This window comes from Erigeron canadensis, chromosome 5, assembly GCF_010389155.1.
Source record: "Erigeron canadensis isolate Cc75 chromosome 5, C_canadensis_v1, whole genome shotgun sequence".
Classification (NCBI taxonomy): Eukaryota; Viridiplantae; Streptophyta; class Magnoliopsida; order Asterales; family Asteraceae; genus Erigeron; species Erigeron canadensis.
The window spans coordinates 18,583,940-18,602,346 of record NC_057765.1 but is presented as its reverse complement, the minus strand read 5'-3'; the positions used below and the strand labels follow the sequence as shown (position 1 = coordinate 18,602,346).

General features: G+C 36.8%; 2 protein-coding genes across 2 annotated transcripts; one reads left to right on the top strand and one right to left on the bottom strand.

Moving 5' to 3' along the window:
* Window positions 1–983: 983 nt before the first annotated feature.
* LOC122601299 (nuclear transcription factor Y subunit B-4-like) lies at window positions 984–1,391 on the top strand. Its single transcript, XM_043774065.1, has one exon. The coding sequence runs from the start codon at window positions 984–986 to the stop codon at window positions 1,389–1,391; it is 408 nt and encodes a 135-aa protein (XP_043630000.1).
* Window positions 1,392–16,042: 14,651 nt separating this feature from the next.
* LOC122601298 lies at window positions 16,043–18,088 on the bottom strand. The gene is made up of 6 exons (XM_043774064.1): window positions 17,518–18,088; window positions 17,137–17,305; window positions 16,751–16,937; window positions 16,532–16,658; window positions 16,245–16,426; window positions 16,043–16,108 (listed from the first exon to the last, which is right to left on the bottom strand). The coding sequence occupies exons 1-6, from the start codon at window positions 18,086–18,088 to the stop codon at window positions 16,043–16,045; spliced, it is 1,302 nt and encodes a 433-aa protein (XP_043629999.1).
* Between the last annotated feature and the right edge of the window lie 319 nt (window positions 18,089–18,407).

The window sequence follows — 18,407 nt, the reverse complement described above, 5'->3', positions numbered from 1 at the left end:
AGTTCCATAAACTAAATTTCTAAGAGATTTTTATCATAGCATTTTTATGAAAATAAAAAATTTCCAACCCTGTCCAAAGGCTCGCCCAACGTCTTTCCTTATCAATCCTGTGCGGCAATCCATACTACAGTCTTCATACTGTGTACTATACCGAGGTGTTGGTGTCGGTGTTCCCAAATGATATGGGTCGACGAATCTCATGTTCATACCGTGTACGTTGCCAACCCCTTACAATGGAACTATTAATCTCGCATATGACATCCATGTTTCCCACTCGGTACATCCGACGCAGAAAGCAATACTATATGATGAAAACTTTTCGATGCGTTCTGATGTGGTCCACACCATAGTCAAAGTTGGAAGTTTGTTTCTCATAAATTTATATTAAACAAATGCAAAAGGGTCGTAATTAGGGTTATTGTTATCTTAGCCCAAGAAGCAGGACCATCGCTAGTTGGTGACTTTACAGAGCATAATTTATTTTTCCTATAAGGGTAAGAGAGATTTGAATAATCATACACCCCATACATATACACAAACTTTGTTTAAAAACCTTGGCTCTATAATAAACTTATCTTTCTGTCAGAATTTAGGGTTTAAGCATGCATCCTAGGGCTTCAGTGAACTTTCTTTCAGGACCACCTTTGCATTATCAACATTAAATTAGTCGATCTTAAGTTTCTATTTTTTATTCATCACATGATGCAGTACACCGAAAGTTAATTTTTTTTTTTACATGATTTCTGGTATTAATGTCTCCCCCTCTCCCAGTACTTAATGGTCTTGGTAAATAAACCAAAATTCGACTGCAATTTGCCATTACATGTGTACAATATAATAATTGTATATGCCATGAGTTAATTCATGTATATATACAAATAAAGTGAAACGTGTCTGTGTTTTAGATGATCTTGACTACTTGACTAAATCTAGCTAGCTAGCTAGAGAAACATATATATATATATATATATATAGATATAGACATGGGAGACGACCATGATAAGTTGCTACCCGTAGCAAACGTAGGCCGGATCATGAAACTGATCCTCCCACCAACAGCCAAGATCTCCAAAGAAGCCAAAGAAACTGTACAAGAATGTGCATCGGAGTTCTTAAGTTTTGTTACTGGGGAGGCGTCTGACAAGTGTCAAAAGGAAAACCGCAAGACAGTGAATGGAGACGACATCTGTTGGGCTCTTGGATCGTTGGGGTTTGATGAATATTCCCAGGCTATTGTCCGTTACTTGCATAAATATAGGGAGTCTGAAAAAGAAAGAGCTGCTGCCTCCTTCTCATCATCTGCAACATTAGTATCAAATCATATTATATCACCATCAGAGTTAACATCACATGTGGAGAAAGGCGAAAGTTCTCATCGAAATCGTTTGTAAACATAAATATTGTTACCCTCGATCGGTCATTTTTTTCCCTTTCTAATCCAAAAGCTTCGTTTTATTTTCAAGTGTTTATTTCCATGAACTACATATATATAGAGATCAAGGCCGAAAGTTGTGTCATTTATAAATATCTTTCTTTTGCACTAGGGAAACACCTAATTCCAGGGTCTTGGTACACCTATTTGTTAGCTGTTTTTTCATGCTGCAGATATGAGATTTGGCGGTATTTCAAGAAGAAAATCATTAAAGATGATAATTGATTCATGATTCGGTACAAATAATCATTAGATTGATGACTCAACTTGGAGATGGTATGTGTGTTTCCTGTTTTTCTTTCTTCACTTCTTACCAAAAATCTTTAAATAAATGAATTAGGTTTTGTATTAGCACAATTCAATTTCATGACTATTCACCTAAATACCTTTTTGTTAAGAAAATATATCGTTCCATAACAATTGATATATTTACCGCACATGTTCATTATTAATATGTATAGTATGTTATACATTAAAAGTTATACATTATAGTAAATAATATATTGTTGTGGTATCACTTCGTTTTACCAACGAGCAAATAGCTCAATAGTACAAGATATTTCACACAAGTATTTAAGTAATGCAAAATTCGGTTTCGAGTCTTGCCGAGTAGGTATAGTTTTATCCTAATTAATCGTTGTGTCTTTAGACATTTTAATTGGTGGATTTTCTTTTTACAAGGTATTGAGGGTGAGAGAACTCTTTAACACGGAATGTGTTAAGAAAACGTAAGCTAGATCCATTGATGTGAGCAAAATCACCTTTCAAAAAAATATCACTTCTTTTTTTTCTTTTGACATATTTAAATGACAGATATATCCATTAAATGGGTCTTTGTCATATATATAGTCTATATATGCTATTAGAATCTAAATGAAATGTCCTTATCTCATTATTTGAAATGAAGATGACTATGTACATACGTGTAGTACCTATTTACTTAGTTTTAGAAGACTTTACTAAATTAAAATGAAGAATTTGCGAACACTAAAAAATACTATAACATAATGCATGCTTTACACTCAGAAGACATTCAAATTTTAGGCGTGGCTTAATTCATGTCCCTTATGTGAGAGGTTTTGTGAATGTTATAAAATTACGGCCTGTTACTTCAGCAATCACCAAACGTGTGATATTGATCATCGGTGATCAGAAGTTGATATTTAAATTTTTTTTTGGGGGACAGTCAACAACATCAATACGTAATCCTATATGTATGTATATGGGGGATTGAATATATAGGTTATCAGATTTCTGCCAATGGCAGAAAAACAACTTTCAAATATTCACTTAATTAACTTACAAAATGTATTAGGAATCCGTCAATAGTTATAAAAAAAAATGTGGCAATTCGGTTGCATCAGCTATCTTTAATGTATTTGACTCAACGACACTGGCACTATTCAATTAACCTGAGAAGAGTAGTGGAAGGAATTGAGGATGTTTAACCCCATTGAGGATAATTGAGTCCCTTTTTGATAAATCGCACACCATGCGGGCCAGTCTTCTCTGCCTCTCTATGAGAAGTCGTGCTAAGAAGCGGAGACTGTCTTTGAATTCTTGGGCCTCATTTCAGTTGGGCAGCATTGGGTGGTAGTATTGGTCTGTGACTTGCATGTAATTGTAATCTCCACTTCATTGTAATTTTGCTTCTCTGATTGTGGTTTTCTTATCTTTGAGGGTCTCCATGGGGGTATTGTATGTACCCTGCACGGCTGCACCTAGGTGCTAAGGGCTAACTATATTTGGTGTTTAATGAAATTTTATTGATCGTTTAAATAAAAAATTCAAGTTATAAATAAAATTTAAAAATGATTTTTAAAAAGCACTCATGACACTTAGGTAAGGGTTAAGATGAAGAGTATAACACACGGTTAAGAAATATTATGTTTGTTAATCAAACCTACAAATTATAAGATACTCTTTAATAGATTGGTGCCTTTATATCGAGTTTTTAGTGTCCTAAATAAGGTGTAAGTATTTTTTAACGGCCAAAAGATTTTATTAATAATAGTTCAGCATGCCAAATTAGACTAGAATTACATCAAGTGTCTAGGACTAATACGTCATTGTGGCCACGAAAAATTAGTACTTTTAGAAGGAGATGACATCCATTAGAACGATAAAGATACAATTGAGCTAAACACATCTTCACTTGATGTCGCCTCATTTTCAAAAACCAAATTATTTCGATGTTTTCATAAGCACCACCACCAAATAAAAAAATATGGCCTAAAGAATTGCTTTATACTTTGTAGTCGTCGCATGGAAAGAATCCAGCCAGGCCATCATCTGAACAGGGAGAGCCAATGAAAGATCAGTTTGTAACCAAAACCTTAACTTCTTTTTTTTTTTTTTAAATGGATTTATCCCTGTAAATTTTATACCATCACCAAAAACAATACAAATCAAGTAGTATGGCTAAAGTTACCATACTAGTTCATATACATGACAGACCATGTATATGTAATCAAGCGAAAATCACATACAAGGATAAAACTATATAGTAGTTACATTACATAGCTATAATCTAACTAATATGGCGGTAAACAAAAAATTGAGTAGAATTAGCTCCCATTCTGATCAAATACCACTAGGTCATGTGGTAAGTTCCAATCTTGAACAAAGCGATTCACCAGGATAGTGTTTTTAAATCACAAAGTAACAAGCTTCAATCTAACTGTGGAAGAAATCAAGTCTCGAAGTTGATCCACTAGTCTTGACAAAAAAGTAAGTAAGTAAGTAAGTAACTGCTCAGTGCCGCCTTCCGCAAGTTTTGAGCCCCAATACCTCGACGGTGTATGGGGGAGGTTAAGATGTAGGCAGACCTTACCTCTACCTAAGTAGAGAGGCTGCTTCCAGTTTCTACCTAAATGGTAGAAAAGGCCCTCCAACCTTTGCATGGGATGAGGATCGAACCCATGACCTCTGTCTCCAAAGGCAAGGATGTTTACCACTGATCCACTGGTCACAAATTAGAAAATAATCGTTGATTTCGCTCCTGCCAAATTAAGTAAGCAATGGCAGCTACCAGTAGCTTTCCAAAAACTGTATTGGCTGAATTTGAATTCCCATGCGTGATTAACCAATGAGTAACATCATCCCAATTTGAACTTAGGTGTTGCAAGAGAGCCAAATGGTTAATCTGCTGCCAAACCTGAGAAGAGTAAGAACAAGCAAAAAATAAATGGTTATGAGAGTCTGGTCCTTTGTTACACAATGGGCAGCACACCAAGTTGTAATTCATGTTCCCCCCAACACTCCACCTCATAATCTTATCTTGAGTCTTTAATTTCCGTAGAAAGATAAGCCACATTAAAAAGGCATGTCTTGGTATCATTTGCATAAACCAAACAGCCTTATACCAATGTACTTCCCGTGACCTTGATCTGAGAGTATCCCAAACAATACTAGATGAGAAATCACACTCATTTCTCTCAACATTCTTCCAAAAAAAGTAGTCACGCATAGACCCATTAAGTTGGATAGTAGGGAGATTTAATAAGACAGGAAACAAATCCAACCAAGCTCTCGGCCATTTCCAATTTCCATTCTCCACTAAATTTGAAATCTGCATGTTACGAGTTAACCCAACATTTCTTATGTCTCTATGAGAGACTATATTACTCAAAGGACAAACTGAATGCCATTGATCAAACCAAACCGATGTACTGGCCCCATCTCCTATTTTCGACCAAATATGGGGTTTAATACCATCTCGCATTTGCAATATCTTGCGCCAACCCCAGCTACATTGATTTGGAATGGGAACATCCCAGAAGTGTCTATGTTTCAACCTATATGAATGAATCCACTTTACCCACAATTAAATGTGGCGTAGGAAGTTTCAATGAACAGTGTCATATGCCTTTTGAATATCTATTTTAAACGTGCACCTTGGTGGACCAACATTCCTATGGTAATTATGCATCAGTTCTTGAGTTAACAAGATATTATCTGAGATTCTCCTTCCCGGAACAAATGTAGATTGATTAATGCTCACAAGTTCATGTAACCCATCCTTTAGCCTATCATTACTAATTTTACTAACACAATTATAAATAGTATTACAACACGAGATAGGCCTATAATCATTAATAGAGGACCGGGTCGTTACCTTTGGGATCAAAGAAATAATAATATGGTTGAGTTGTTATAGGAGCTTACCATTTCGGAAGAATTCATTAACCGCCAAACAAACATCTCGACCAACTATATCCCATGCAGCGTTAAAAAATGCGGAAGAGTACCCATCAGGGTCCGGGGCCTTATCTTCTCCAATACCAGACATAGCCTGAAGTATTTCACTATCCTGAACTAGTCTCACCATTGACTGAGCACGGTTAGCATCCAATGTTTTCTGAAAAAGTTGTGGTGATACCGAAATGGTATTACTGCCCTCCTTACCAAGAAAGTTCATATAATGATCCACCAATGCAACAGGGGTTGTACCACCCTCATGCATAACAACATGCAAATCTATTATCAATTCAATACGGTTACGATGTACTTTTGACTTCAAAGAAGTATGAAAAAATTTTGATTTAGGATCTCCTACATCCAACCACTCAACTTTAGCTTTTTGTTTGAGAAATTTCTCTTCATCAAGCCGCACTTCATAAAACGTCATAAGACAAACAGCCTCCTTTTAACGTAAATGATAATCCAAAGGGTTTTGATCTATAGCAGCTTGAATCTCATCCAACTCCTTCCTTGCTGAATCGACACGTACATGCAAATTGCCTTGCTTGTAGAGAAGTTTACACAAAGGAGACTTAAGGTTCTTCAACTTCTTCACTAATTGATACATATAATGCCCCTGCATTTCTTTTTTCCACTCTTCCATCACAGCCTGCAGAAACCCTTCTTTATGAATAAGAAAATTTGCGAATTTAAAAGGTCTCGGTTTATTTCTGGTAACAGATGACAATTTAAGTACACTAGGCGAGTGATTAGATATGCGATATGGTTGGAACCACGCACAAGCTGCTGGAAAGCTATCAACAAACTTCAGATTGCCCATGACACCATCGATATTCTTAAAAATTCCTCTGCCTTTCTTTGGTTTCTGATTCCATGTGAAATGCAAAGCAGAACTGTTGATATCCATCACCTCAATTTGTTCTACACATTCCCTAAAATCCCGCATTCCACAATTAATTGTCGATGAACCCATAAGATTATCTTCTAAATGTATAGATGAGTTAAAATCTCCAAGAATAACCCATGGCTGGTCACATACAAAAGCTTTAAACCTATTCAATTCATACCATAATTCCAGCCTCGTTTTATAGTAATTCGCTGCATATACAAAGGAACAAAACAGAATTTTCTTATCGAGCTTAAAAATAACTTGAACATGTAGTACCTGATCGGTTTGAGAGATAACCATCAAGTCCACCACATCAATATTCCAACCCACTATAATTCGGGTTCCCTTACTACATAAACTCCCATTCGACGTCAAATCCCATGTTCTGCATACTTTTTTACAAATATCATACATACGACTAACATCCACATGAGATTCTAAAATCACACATACATTCAAATGATGTTCATCCACTAATTGCCGAACCTCCTTTTGCTGATGGTGACCACAACTTAAGAAACAAAGGCATACTCCTAATTACCCAAGGTCCCTTTTCCAAAACACTATTCATTCCTTGTTTATCCGAGAACTTAAAAATGAAAAACCCTTTAAGATTCATCATGACTTTCTGCAAGCCAAACTTAGTCCAGTTTGATTTAGCAAAGTATTCAATAACTGGATAAGCAATCCTAGTACCCAAAAAATACCCAAATAAAGTGTTAGCAAACTTATCTTGGACGCTTCTGACCGACTCTTAAGGCAACACCACATCAACATCACCAAATGATATCATGTTATCAATTTTCCTAAAATTCACCACCTGTTTGATGCTACTAGCTTTCAACTTTACTGCATAGGAAACATTACCAATGTCCTTTTCCTGCTCATTAGTAGAAGCATCTTGTTTCGAATTAACATTGCTTCCATCAGAATTCGCGGTTACCTCAACAAATTGCGGTTCACTCAGAAGACTCCTTTCACTCAAACTCTTAGCAGTATCTTGTGAATTAGCATTCAGATCATGACCACCAGATTTTTCAAATTTATTATGATCTCCATCAGGAGTTTGATAAGTGGGATAACCACCACCCGATGCTTCATTCATATTTTCGACACCCCCCAACACTTGAATCAGTAACTACACCCCCATTTAATGGGTCTTATCCGTCGAGGATGGTTCTCCATTTTTAATACCTATGTCAGAAGTGTTATCACCAATATTCGAATCTGAAACAGGAGTTTTAGCATCAACAGGAGGGGTGGTTCGCCTTTTATTAGGGCTGCCACCTTTTTTCTTCTTGCCCGACATGTCTCTTTGAACAAAGGAATCCGATCGTAATCGAGTAAAGCGTTCCTTTAAAGCATTGAGATCAAGCTGGACAATCTCTTTTCATACAATAAACACCATGCAAACAATAACCCTAAAAAACCACAAGCGACAGTAAAGCAATCAAAAACCCTAGACCTAAAAACCCTAACTTCTAAATCGACCACCTTAACCCTTTAACAAGTCCGAATTAATCTAGTTAAATTACACATGGTAGCCGTGATTACAGACCAGGTAAAGGATCAGGAAGAAAGAAATAACAAAACTAGGGTTTTAAAGATGAAATGAAACGAAACAAAAACCCTAAAAAACGTGAATCCTAAACGAAAAATAGTAAAACAAAGATGATCATGTCACCAAAAGAGATACAATGATCACAATCGATTACTATAATCAAGTAGAAGACCACGAAATTGGGGCAGAAAATAGAAAAGAAGGAAAGGTTTCGAAATCACCATTTAAGGAGAAACCTTAACTTCTTTCATACCTCATTATTAAATGAACCAGAACCAAATAGATGATCGTTGAAGTCTATTCCAGCACTACAAAGGAGACACCTTTTTGTATATAAGAGGTTCATATGTTGTATTAATATGTCGTAGAATCACTACATGAAAAATCATTTTTTGTGACAATTTTCTTTGTAGAAAATGTGATTTTTTCCCGACGAAACGGTTGGTTACAATAGGGTCATCGCAAAAATGAATTTGCGGCGAATTTTTTTTTTCATCTTCTTTTCGGTTTCCTTTTAATTGAAAAAAGTGGAGTAGAAACAAAAACAAAGGAGATGTAAAAAATTAAAAAATATGATTTATTATTTATTGTGACAAAATTTTATCACCAAAAATTTATGTTCTAAAAAAACTACAACTTTTGCAAATCAATCAACATTAATCTAACATATATCAAAAATCTCTTTACACCCAATAAATTTACCAATTTTACATCCATAAAACTATAAAAAATAAAGAAGAAAAAAAACCCACCATACTTTTAATATCAACAAAAACATATACGAACAACAATTAAACGAGAAATAAAGTGTATTCTACTTTTATTACCAACAAAATCATTGGGTAAAGGGGAATTTAAACCCCAGTGACTTTATAACAAACCCAAAAAAACAATATAGTACAAGTACTGTAGCAAAGTACTACACTAGTTCATATATGGGACATACCCCATACATGTAGACAAAATCAAACAAATAAAAACAAGATCAGCTAATAAAACTAGCCTACCACAGTCCTAATAGTAAACACGAATAATAGGCAAATAAATAATCATTGTAGTCAGCCTCCATCTTGAAAGACATGGTCGCCACAAATATTCCAAGCTTCAAGCACTTTAAGCAGACGAGCAGTTTTCTTGAACTTTAATCCCATAAGTTTAAACCTAACAGTAGCAATAATGGATTTCGCAAGGATATCAGGAGGTCTTGCATGGTAGTCGAACAACCTCTTATTACGTTCCTACCAGATATAGTAAACTGCAGTCGCGACAACCTCTTATTACGTTCATACCAGTGACCGTTTTTGACTTTGAACGAGTGATTAAGCAAAAAACAAGTGGTGATGAGAATCATAATCTGCAATACACAGTAAGCAGCACATCATGTCCATAGTTTTCCTTCTAGTTGGACTCCATTGAAGTATTTTATCTTGAGTTAGGAGTTTTCCTCGAACCACTAGCCTCATAATAAAGGCATGTCTTGGAATGCGTTGAGAAAACCAAACACCGTCAATCCAAGCCACTTGATCATTATTGCGAAGTGTGTTCCAGGCAATACTCGACGAAAAGTGAGCTTCATTAGTCGAGTCTTTCCATACAAGCTCATCCTTCTTGGACAAAGATAAAGAAAAACATGGTATATTATAAGAACCAGGAACAAATCAAGCCATGCCCTAGGCCAAGTCCACTCCCCAACCCCAATTAGATCCGCAACCTTAGAGGAAAGTGAAAAACCAGCTCGTTTGATGTCCCTTGGAGTGACAAGCTGATCAAGCGAGCCAACATTTGACCAAGTATCATACCATGCGGAGGTTTGTTGTCTATTACCAATGATCGACCAGACATAGGGTCTAACAATATGGCGCAATTGAAGAATCTTTCTCCATCCATGTTACTCACTGACTTGAGAGGCACATCCCAAAAACTACGTCCCTTAAGTTTATAGTTGTGGATCCAATTTACCCACAGGGAGTCCTTTTTCATGAGAATACTCCATATATGTGTGGACATTAAAGCCTTATTCATCTCATCAACTCGTCTCCCCTCATATTTAGGCACACAAATAGCTTTCCAAGACACTTTAGCCTCCTCTTTTCATCGGTCCTTGGCACCATAAGAAACCACGCATTAAGGCTTCAAGATCCTTAACAATTCTAGCAGGCAAAACAAAGACCGAAGACCAATATACATGCATGGAGGATAACACAGAAATAATAAGTTGTAGACGACCAACAAATGAGAGAGTTTTGTTTCTCCAATTAGTAATTCTATTCTCCATACACTCAGCAAGAACCTTACAGTCCTTGTATAGCAATTTGGAAGAGATTAGTGGAACACCCAAGTACCTGACAGGAAGCTTCCCCTCTTCAAAAGACATCATATTCAGAATAGAAGCCTTTATATGCGCAAGTACATTACAAAAATATGTCGTGCTTTTCTGCGGACTAGGTACCAAACCGTACATATTTTTAAACAAAACCAGGGAATCCTTAATACACTTGGCCGATCTGATGTCTCTCTCTAGCGAATAGGAACAAATCATCTGCAAAACACAAAGTAACAATACTTTGCTTCTCACATCTGTTATGGAATCTGAAGGAAGAGTCTAACTGAGTAGTTCTTTGTAAAATACAAGTTAATACGTCAATTACAAGAGTAAAAAGATAGGGAGACAAGGGATCACCCTGTCTCAGCCCTCTTTTACCTTTAAAGTAACCATGGATGTTACCATTTATGCAAACTGAGAAAGTAGTAGTAACACACAACATTATCCATTCCACCATTCTTTGCTGGAAACCAAAAACACACCATTTAAGAATCCCCAATCAACTGTATCATATGCCTTCTGAATGTCTACTTTAAACGCACACCTCGGAGGGCCAAAATCACGATGGTAGTTATGCATCAGTTCTTGCGTTAATAAAGTATTATCCGAAATCTTCCTTTCTGGCACAAATGCAGACTGGTTAATACTAACCACTCCTTTGAGACCTTCTTGTAAACGGTTAGCAAGAATTTTGTTAATACATTTATATAAGACATTACAACAAGAAATCGGCCGAAAATCAAAAATGGATGAGGGAGTAGTAACTTTAGGGACAAGTGCAATCAAAGTATTGTTCAACTCTCGAAGTAGTTTGCCCTTGCTGATGAAGTCATGGACAACCTTTTATTACATCAGTACCAACAATAGACCATGAAGCTTTAAAAATCACTGAAGTAAAGCCATCCGGCCCAGGGGTCTTGTTAACCATTTGATTTCCTCATCAGTGACCATGCGAACCATGTTCAAAGCCAAATGTGAGTTTATACTGTTAGAAAACAATTCAGGAGATGGTTGACCACTTACAATACCCGTATTGCCCAGAAACTTTTCATAGTGCTGAACAAAGCAAAATTGAACATTACAACCTTCATGGATAACTCCATACGAATCCTTTATTATATCAATGCGATTACTATGTGTCCTGCATTTCAGGGATGTATGAAAAAAAGATGTATTAGCATCACCAACAGCGAGCCATTCAACTTTTGCTTTTTGCTTCAGAAATCTTTCCTCATCCAATGCAGCTTCTTGAAAAAGCTTCAAACAAGCACTTTCTGATTCACGAAGTACAATGTTTGTAGGATCAATATCAATGGCCTTTTGTAAGTTATCTAAATCAGTCCTCAATCTCGTAACTCAGCTATGGATATTACCCTGCTTGTACAATAAAGAACAAATAGGAGATTTCAGGCCTCTTAGTTTCTTAACAACACGAAATTGGTTAACCCCCACAACAGGTGTGGCCCACGCTTCCTTAACGATATCCAAAAAATCAGCTTTATGCACTAAAAAATTAGCAAACTTAAACGGTTGTGGTCGAGCTCTAGCTACTTTCGGTAGCTTTTTCGGTAAAAGGCCATCACGCTTGGTTAGCTTTATAACTATTTAAAATGAGAAACAGGCATATTGGTTAAAGTGCCAATACAACTTAGTACAAACCAAGGGAAAAATACTTAACAAGATCATGAACCAGTGACATACCACTTTCATGATCACCCACGAAACCTAAGCATAAAAGCTAGACACAATCTTAACGAAATCAAGAATCACAATAATCTAAACAAAATGATTTAGGGATCTTCCAAGTACTCAAAATGCTATCCACACTAGCCGTCTTCTTGATTTTCAAGGAGAGAAGTTTCAATCGTACAGTAGATCTGATCAGCTCAATCAATTGTTGTGGCGATCTCTTTGATTGTTGAAATAATCTATTATTTCTTTCTTGCCACACAAAATACGTAGTAGCTGCTAGCACCAACTTAGCAATAATAAACTCTGTTTTCCTACTCTTGGCAAACTGAATGACATTTGCTATAATAGTATTCCAATGAGAAGAAAAGTAAGCCAATCCAACACTTGTACACATACCATGCTAAACCTCCCACGCAAATTGAAATTCGAAAAACAAATGATCGTGAGAATCCGGTACAAGACCACATAAAGAACATACAAGTGGAGTAGACGCACTCACATGTACATCCCATGATCGTAACAAATCTTGAGTCTTCAGCTTACGTTTTATAACCAGCCATAAATGAAAAGCATGTTTTGGAATACAATGAGTAAACCAAACAGCCTGAAACCAAGGAACCTCTAAATATCTAGGACGAATAGCTTCCCAAGCATTTGCAATTGAAAAACAGCACATGAGGCAGGAAACATATATGTAAATGCAATGTTATGTTGGATTAAATATGATTTGTATTATAAATATAATGAAAATATGATAATAATATAACTATACCTGACGATCCAGAGGTTCCCAAAACAAGATGATTGTTATTAGATGGGTATAGTTTTGGAGAGAATAACACACATAAGAAGGGTGAAGATTAGAGAAGAAATGGTTGGAAATGGCTCTCTATTTCTAGAGGGATCATTTACAACTTTAGCCTCTAGTGTTTAGTATGTGCAATATAAGTCCCATAGTACCAATCATCTAATAGGAAACCCTATAATATGTCTTTAAGAGTAAATACGCCCATCGTATATTTACTAATACTTAGGGATTTAAGTTATCGGCAATTATCATATCAAGAATGATAAAGGATCAGTGACGGTCACATTTAACGTGGTTCCAACATTCTCCCACTTGACCAAGTGATCATTTATCTATGAGTATTCGATAAGTCCGGCCGGGATAATACTCATTTTGTTATTAATGTCCACACACCATTATGTGCGCTAAGTGTAACTGATAGACAAACAAAATATGAACATAGAGGAAAATTTTATTAAGTTAATATTGATAATAATAATAATGACCAATAAGTACAATATGCTATTACATTAAGTATTTAGTAAGCCCCATCTTCAACACGTGTCCTACAAATACATTAGAAGGAAGACCTTTGGTCATCGGATCCGCTAGCATATCATTTGTACTTATGTACTCAATACAAAGAACATTTTCCTTAACCCGTTAGCGTACAAACATATACTTTGTATCGAGATACAGCCCACCGCCAGTTGAACTGTTACTGTTCGAGAAAGTTACGGCAGCTAAGTTATCACAGTAAAGCTTCAATGGTCTAGAAATAGAGTTGACAATTTTGAGTCCATTGACCAGATTCCTAATCAACATCCCATGACAAGTGGCATTATAAACGACAATGTATTCAGCTATCATGGTGGACGTTGCAGTCAGTTTCTGTTTATGACTCTGCCAAGAGATAGGTCTGCTAGCTAACATAAAAATATACCCAGAAGTAGATTTCTTATCTTCCTTGCTTTTGGCAAAGTCAGAATCAGAGTAACCTACTACTTCTAGATTGTCTCTTCTTCTATATGTTAATTTGTAGTCTTTGGTCCCTTGCAGATATCGAAGAACCTTTTTAGCAGCTTTCCAGTGTTCTAATCCGGGATTAGAAAAATAACGCCCAAGCATACCAGCAATGTAAGCGATATCTGGACGAGTACAGACTTGAGCGTACATAATGCTCCCAACTACTTTGGAAAGAACCAAACATGTCCCCTTTTACTACTGGAGCTACAGTGGGGGTGCAGTGTTGCATGTTATAGCGTCCTAATATGCGCTCAATATAGGCCCTTTGAGAAAGACCGAGAACACCATGACGCCTGTCCCGATGTATTTTAATACCTATCACATAAGAGGCATCACCGAGATCTTTCATGTCAAATCTGCGAAAGCATTTGCTTCGACTCATGCAACATATCTAAGTTGTTACTTGCTAGTAGAATATCGACTACATACAAAACAAGGATTATAAAGTTACTCTCACTGATCTTGAGATAGGTGCATTGATCTACTTGATTCTTTATGAAGTCTTGTCCTTTTATGACTTCATCAAACTTAAGGTACCACTGTCGTGATGCTTGCTTCAACCCATACATGGACTTCTTTAACTTCCAGACCATGTGCTCTTTACCTTTTGGAATGAATCCTTCAAGTTGCCACATGAATACATCTTGCAAGTCTCCATTTAAGAAAGCTGTTTTGACATCCATCTAAGGTAACTCAAGATCAAAGTGAGCTGCTAGTGCCATAACAATCCTTAAAGAGTCTTTACGAGACACAGGAGAAAAGGTCTCTTGATAATCAACTCCAGCCTTTTGAGTATAGCCCTTCGCTACCAATCTGGCCTTATAGCGTTTGACATTTCCTTTCGGGTCTAATTTGGTTTTGAAGACCCATTTGCAACCGACAATTTTAGATCCTTCAGGAAGTTCAACCGATTCTGAAACGTCATTATACTTAATGGAATTAAGCTCTTCAATCATGGCTTCATTCCACTGAGTGGCCTGATTACTATTAATGGCTTCTCGATAGGAAGTAGGATCAGTAAGCTTTCCAATGTCCTCAACTTCAACGAGATAAGTTATAAAGTCACAAAATTAGTAGCCCTACGTGACCTCGATGATCTCCTAAGTTGATTTTCGGGATTTTCGGAAGAACCTTCAGCATTAATGGTCTCTTGGTTGGCATTAGGAGGAGTTGGATCAGTGACATTCCGAGCAGCGTTATCTACAAGAGGAATTACCGGAGGAGTAATAATAATTGACGAGTCGTTCCCCCTTGCTTCTTGTACTTCTTACAAATTGAAGTTATGATTTGTCATGCTCCCACTGATCTCTGAGTTCTCTTGGAACATGGCATGCTGCGTGTCAGTGATGCAAGTAGTGTTGGAAGGACAGTTAAACCGATAACCTTTTGAGTGATCCGGATAACCGACAAAGAAACATGTAATAGTTATAGTATCAAGTTTCTTTGGGTTAGGGTTATAGACTTTAGATTCGGCAGGACAGCCCCATACTTTCACATATTTAAGAATCGGTTTCTTACCCATCCAGATCTCATGAGGAGTTTTAGGGACAAATTTAGAAGGAACTCTATTGAGTATATGAACGACTATTTTTAAGGCCTCAGTCCAAAGGAAAGTAGGTAAGTTAGTGTTGGCAAACATACTTCTCACCATGTCCATTATGGTTCTATTTCTCCTTCAGCAACACCATTTTGTTGAGGAGAACCAGGCATGGTGTATTGATTAATTATGCCATGATCATTACAAAAGTGATGGAAAGGACCAGAGGCTTGACCAATATCAGTATGTCTATCATAATACTCACCTCCTCTATCTGATCTCACAACTTTTATTTAACGATCAAGTTGATTTTCAACTAAAGTTTTTTTTTTCCAGTAAAAGGCCTTCACCCCTAGTTATATATTAAAAACAATGAAGAACAGGCGACCTAGTAGAATACCAAGTCGACTTTTACAAATCACCCAGAAGAGGTGTAGTATCCAAAATAAACAAGGGTAAACCCCAATCAAGCTATCCTAGCCATACCAAGCATCATCTAAGCTATAAGAGTGAAATAGGCACCTCAAACATGTACATCAGCTACTACAAAGACAAATGAGAGGGACACATTTACAAGGAAACCAGAGTTACCTCAAACAGGCACATCAGCTTGTCCATGTACCAGTGAGAGAGACACATTTACAAGGCACCTATACCACTACAGATAACAAATACAAGAAAGAATTACAAAATTATTGAACATGATTAATAGAGCGAGGCAAATCCCAAGCTATCCGAAGCTCTTCTAGTCGTCTTGATTTCGTGAAACGAAAAGTAAAAAGCTTCAAGCATACAGTATGAATAATAGCATCAGCATGTTGATCAGGCGCCCTCTTCTTTTGAGCAAATAACCTTGAATTTCGTTCACGCCAAATATAATAAACGGCTGCCGTAAAGAGAAGCTTTGTGACAACACTCTTGATCGAGTTCTTATGAGCAAAAGGCAATATCTCCGAGACAATATCATCCCAAACAACTGAGCTCACCCCAAAGTTTGCTTTAATACGAACTCAATGCCAAACCTGTTCAGAAAAAACACATTCAAAGAAAAGATGGTTAATAGAATCAGGAGTTGATGTACACAAAGGGCATAATAACACGTCCTGATTAGTGTAGTCCCGAACATCCCACGACCTTAAAACATCTTGAGTCTTTAGCTTTCGAAGCACCGCCAACCACAAAATAAAAGAATGCTTCGGTATACATTGCTTAAACCAAACCATAGGGAACCAATAGACCTTTACTGATCTATTCCGCAAATCCTCCCAAGCATTTATAACTGAGAAATCCAACACCTTACCCTCACGATCTTTCCATTTAACAACTGCCTTTCTGGATAAAGAATTGGAGGAGTACCAGGATCAAAACGATCAGCCCAAGAGATCGGCCAGGTCCAAGAATTATTAACCACCACATCCAACACTCGTGCATTTAATTGAAAACCAGCATTAGCAATTAATCTAGGAGATACCTTGTCAATTAAAGTACTATCATTAGACCACATATCAAACCAAGCAGAAGTTGAAAAGACCATTCCCAATTTTATGCCAAAAATGCTTCTGCACAACATGACGTACTTGAAGTATTTTCCTCCAACTCCATGACATATTACCCGTAGCCTTCACCTCCCAAAAATTCTTTCCGCGAAGCTTATAAATATGAATCCATTCAACCCATAAAGATTACTTCAAAGTAAGGAGCCGCCAAATATGACCTGCAATCAAAGCAACATTAAACTGTTCTAATTTCTGAACACCAAGGCCCCTCTCTTCTTTTGGAAGACAAACACTATCCCTTGTCACTTTAACTTTACCTTTCTTCAACGTGCCCTGACTCCATAAAACCCTCTCATAATCTGCTCAATATCAAGAATAACCCGAGAAGGCAATATAAACACTGAGGACCAATACACATGCATAGAAGACAGAACCGAATTGATAAGCTGCACACGACCAGCAAAAGATAAGAATTTATTCTTCCAATCATCCACTTGATTACGTACCTTTCCAACAAGTATCCTACAATCCTACAACATCAATCTAGAGGAGACCAATGGAACCCCCAAACATTTAACCGGTAATAGCCCTTCCTCAAATGTTAGCACATCAAGTATAGCTAACTTTACATGATTAAGTACATTACAAAAGAAAGCTGTACTTTTAGCGATACTCGGTGTTAAGCCCGAAACCATCTTAAATTCATCAAGGGAATCCATAACAACCTTTGCCGACTCCACATCCCCCCTTATAAAGATAAAAAGATCATCAGCAAAACATAAATTAACAATGTTGATTTCTTCACAATGAGGATGAAAATAAAAAGAGTCCGAATTTCTAACATTTTGATGAATAATCAGAGTAAGAATCTCCATGACAAGGGTAAAAAGGTAAGGAGATAGAGGATCCCCTTGTCTTAAACCCCTCCGACCATAAAAGAACCCATGCAAATTACCATTGATAGTAAGAGAGTAGGAAGTGGTAGACACACATTCCATAATCCAATTAATCATTCGAGCATAAAATCCAAAGCCGACCAAAATGTCATAAAGAAAAACCCAGTCAGCCGTATCGTAAGCTTTTTGAATGTCAACTTTAAAAGCAGCTCGTGGAGGTCCTCTATCTAAATGGTAATTATGCATCAATTCCTGAGTCAGAAGGATATTATCCGAAATCCTTCTACCGGGAACAAAAGCTGATTGATTAATACTAATCAAATCATCAAGACATCCCTTTAACCTGTTCGCCAAGATCTTGGTAATACATTTCAGGATAATATTACTCAAAGAGATGGGCTAGTAATCATTAATGCGAGAAGGTGAATCAACTTTCAGAATAAGAGAAATAACCGTATGATTTAGTTCCTTAAGAAGCTGACCACTAACAAAGAAATCTCGAGCAACCTTAATGACATCCGATCCCACAATATCCCAAGCCCCTTTAAAGAAAGCTGCCGAAAAA

What these genes read in the sequence shown, in the direction of transcription:
- LOC122601299 (XM_043774065.1), top strand. Translation starts at nt 984, where the DNA reads ATGGGAGACGACCATGATAAGTTGCTACCCGTAGCAAACGTAGGCCGG.
- LOC122601298 (XM_043774064.1), bottom strand. Translation starts at nt 18,088, where the DNA reads ATGCATAATTACCATTTAGATAGAGGACCTCCACGAGCTGCTTTTAAA. An exon ending in AGGGCTATTACCGGTTAAAT is followed by an intron (nt 17,306 to 17,517) that starts GTTTGGGGGTTC and finishes GATATTGAGCAG; the next exon opens with ATTATGAGAGGGTTTTATGG. An exon ending in TGGCGGCTCCTTACTTTGAA is followed by an intron (nt 16,938 to 17,136) that starts GTAATCTTTATG and finishes GTCTAATGATAG; the next exon opens with TACTTTAATTGACAAGGTAT.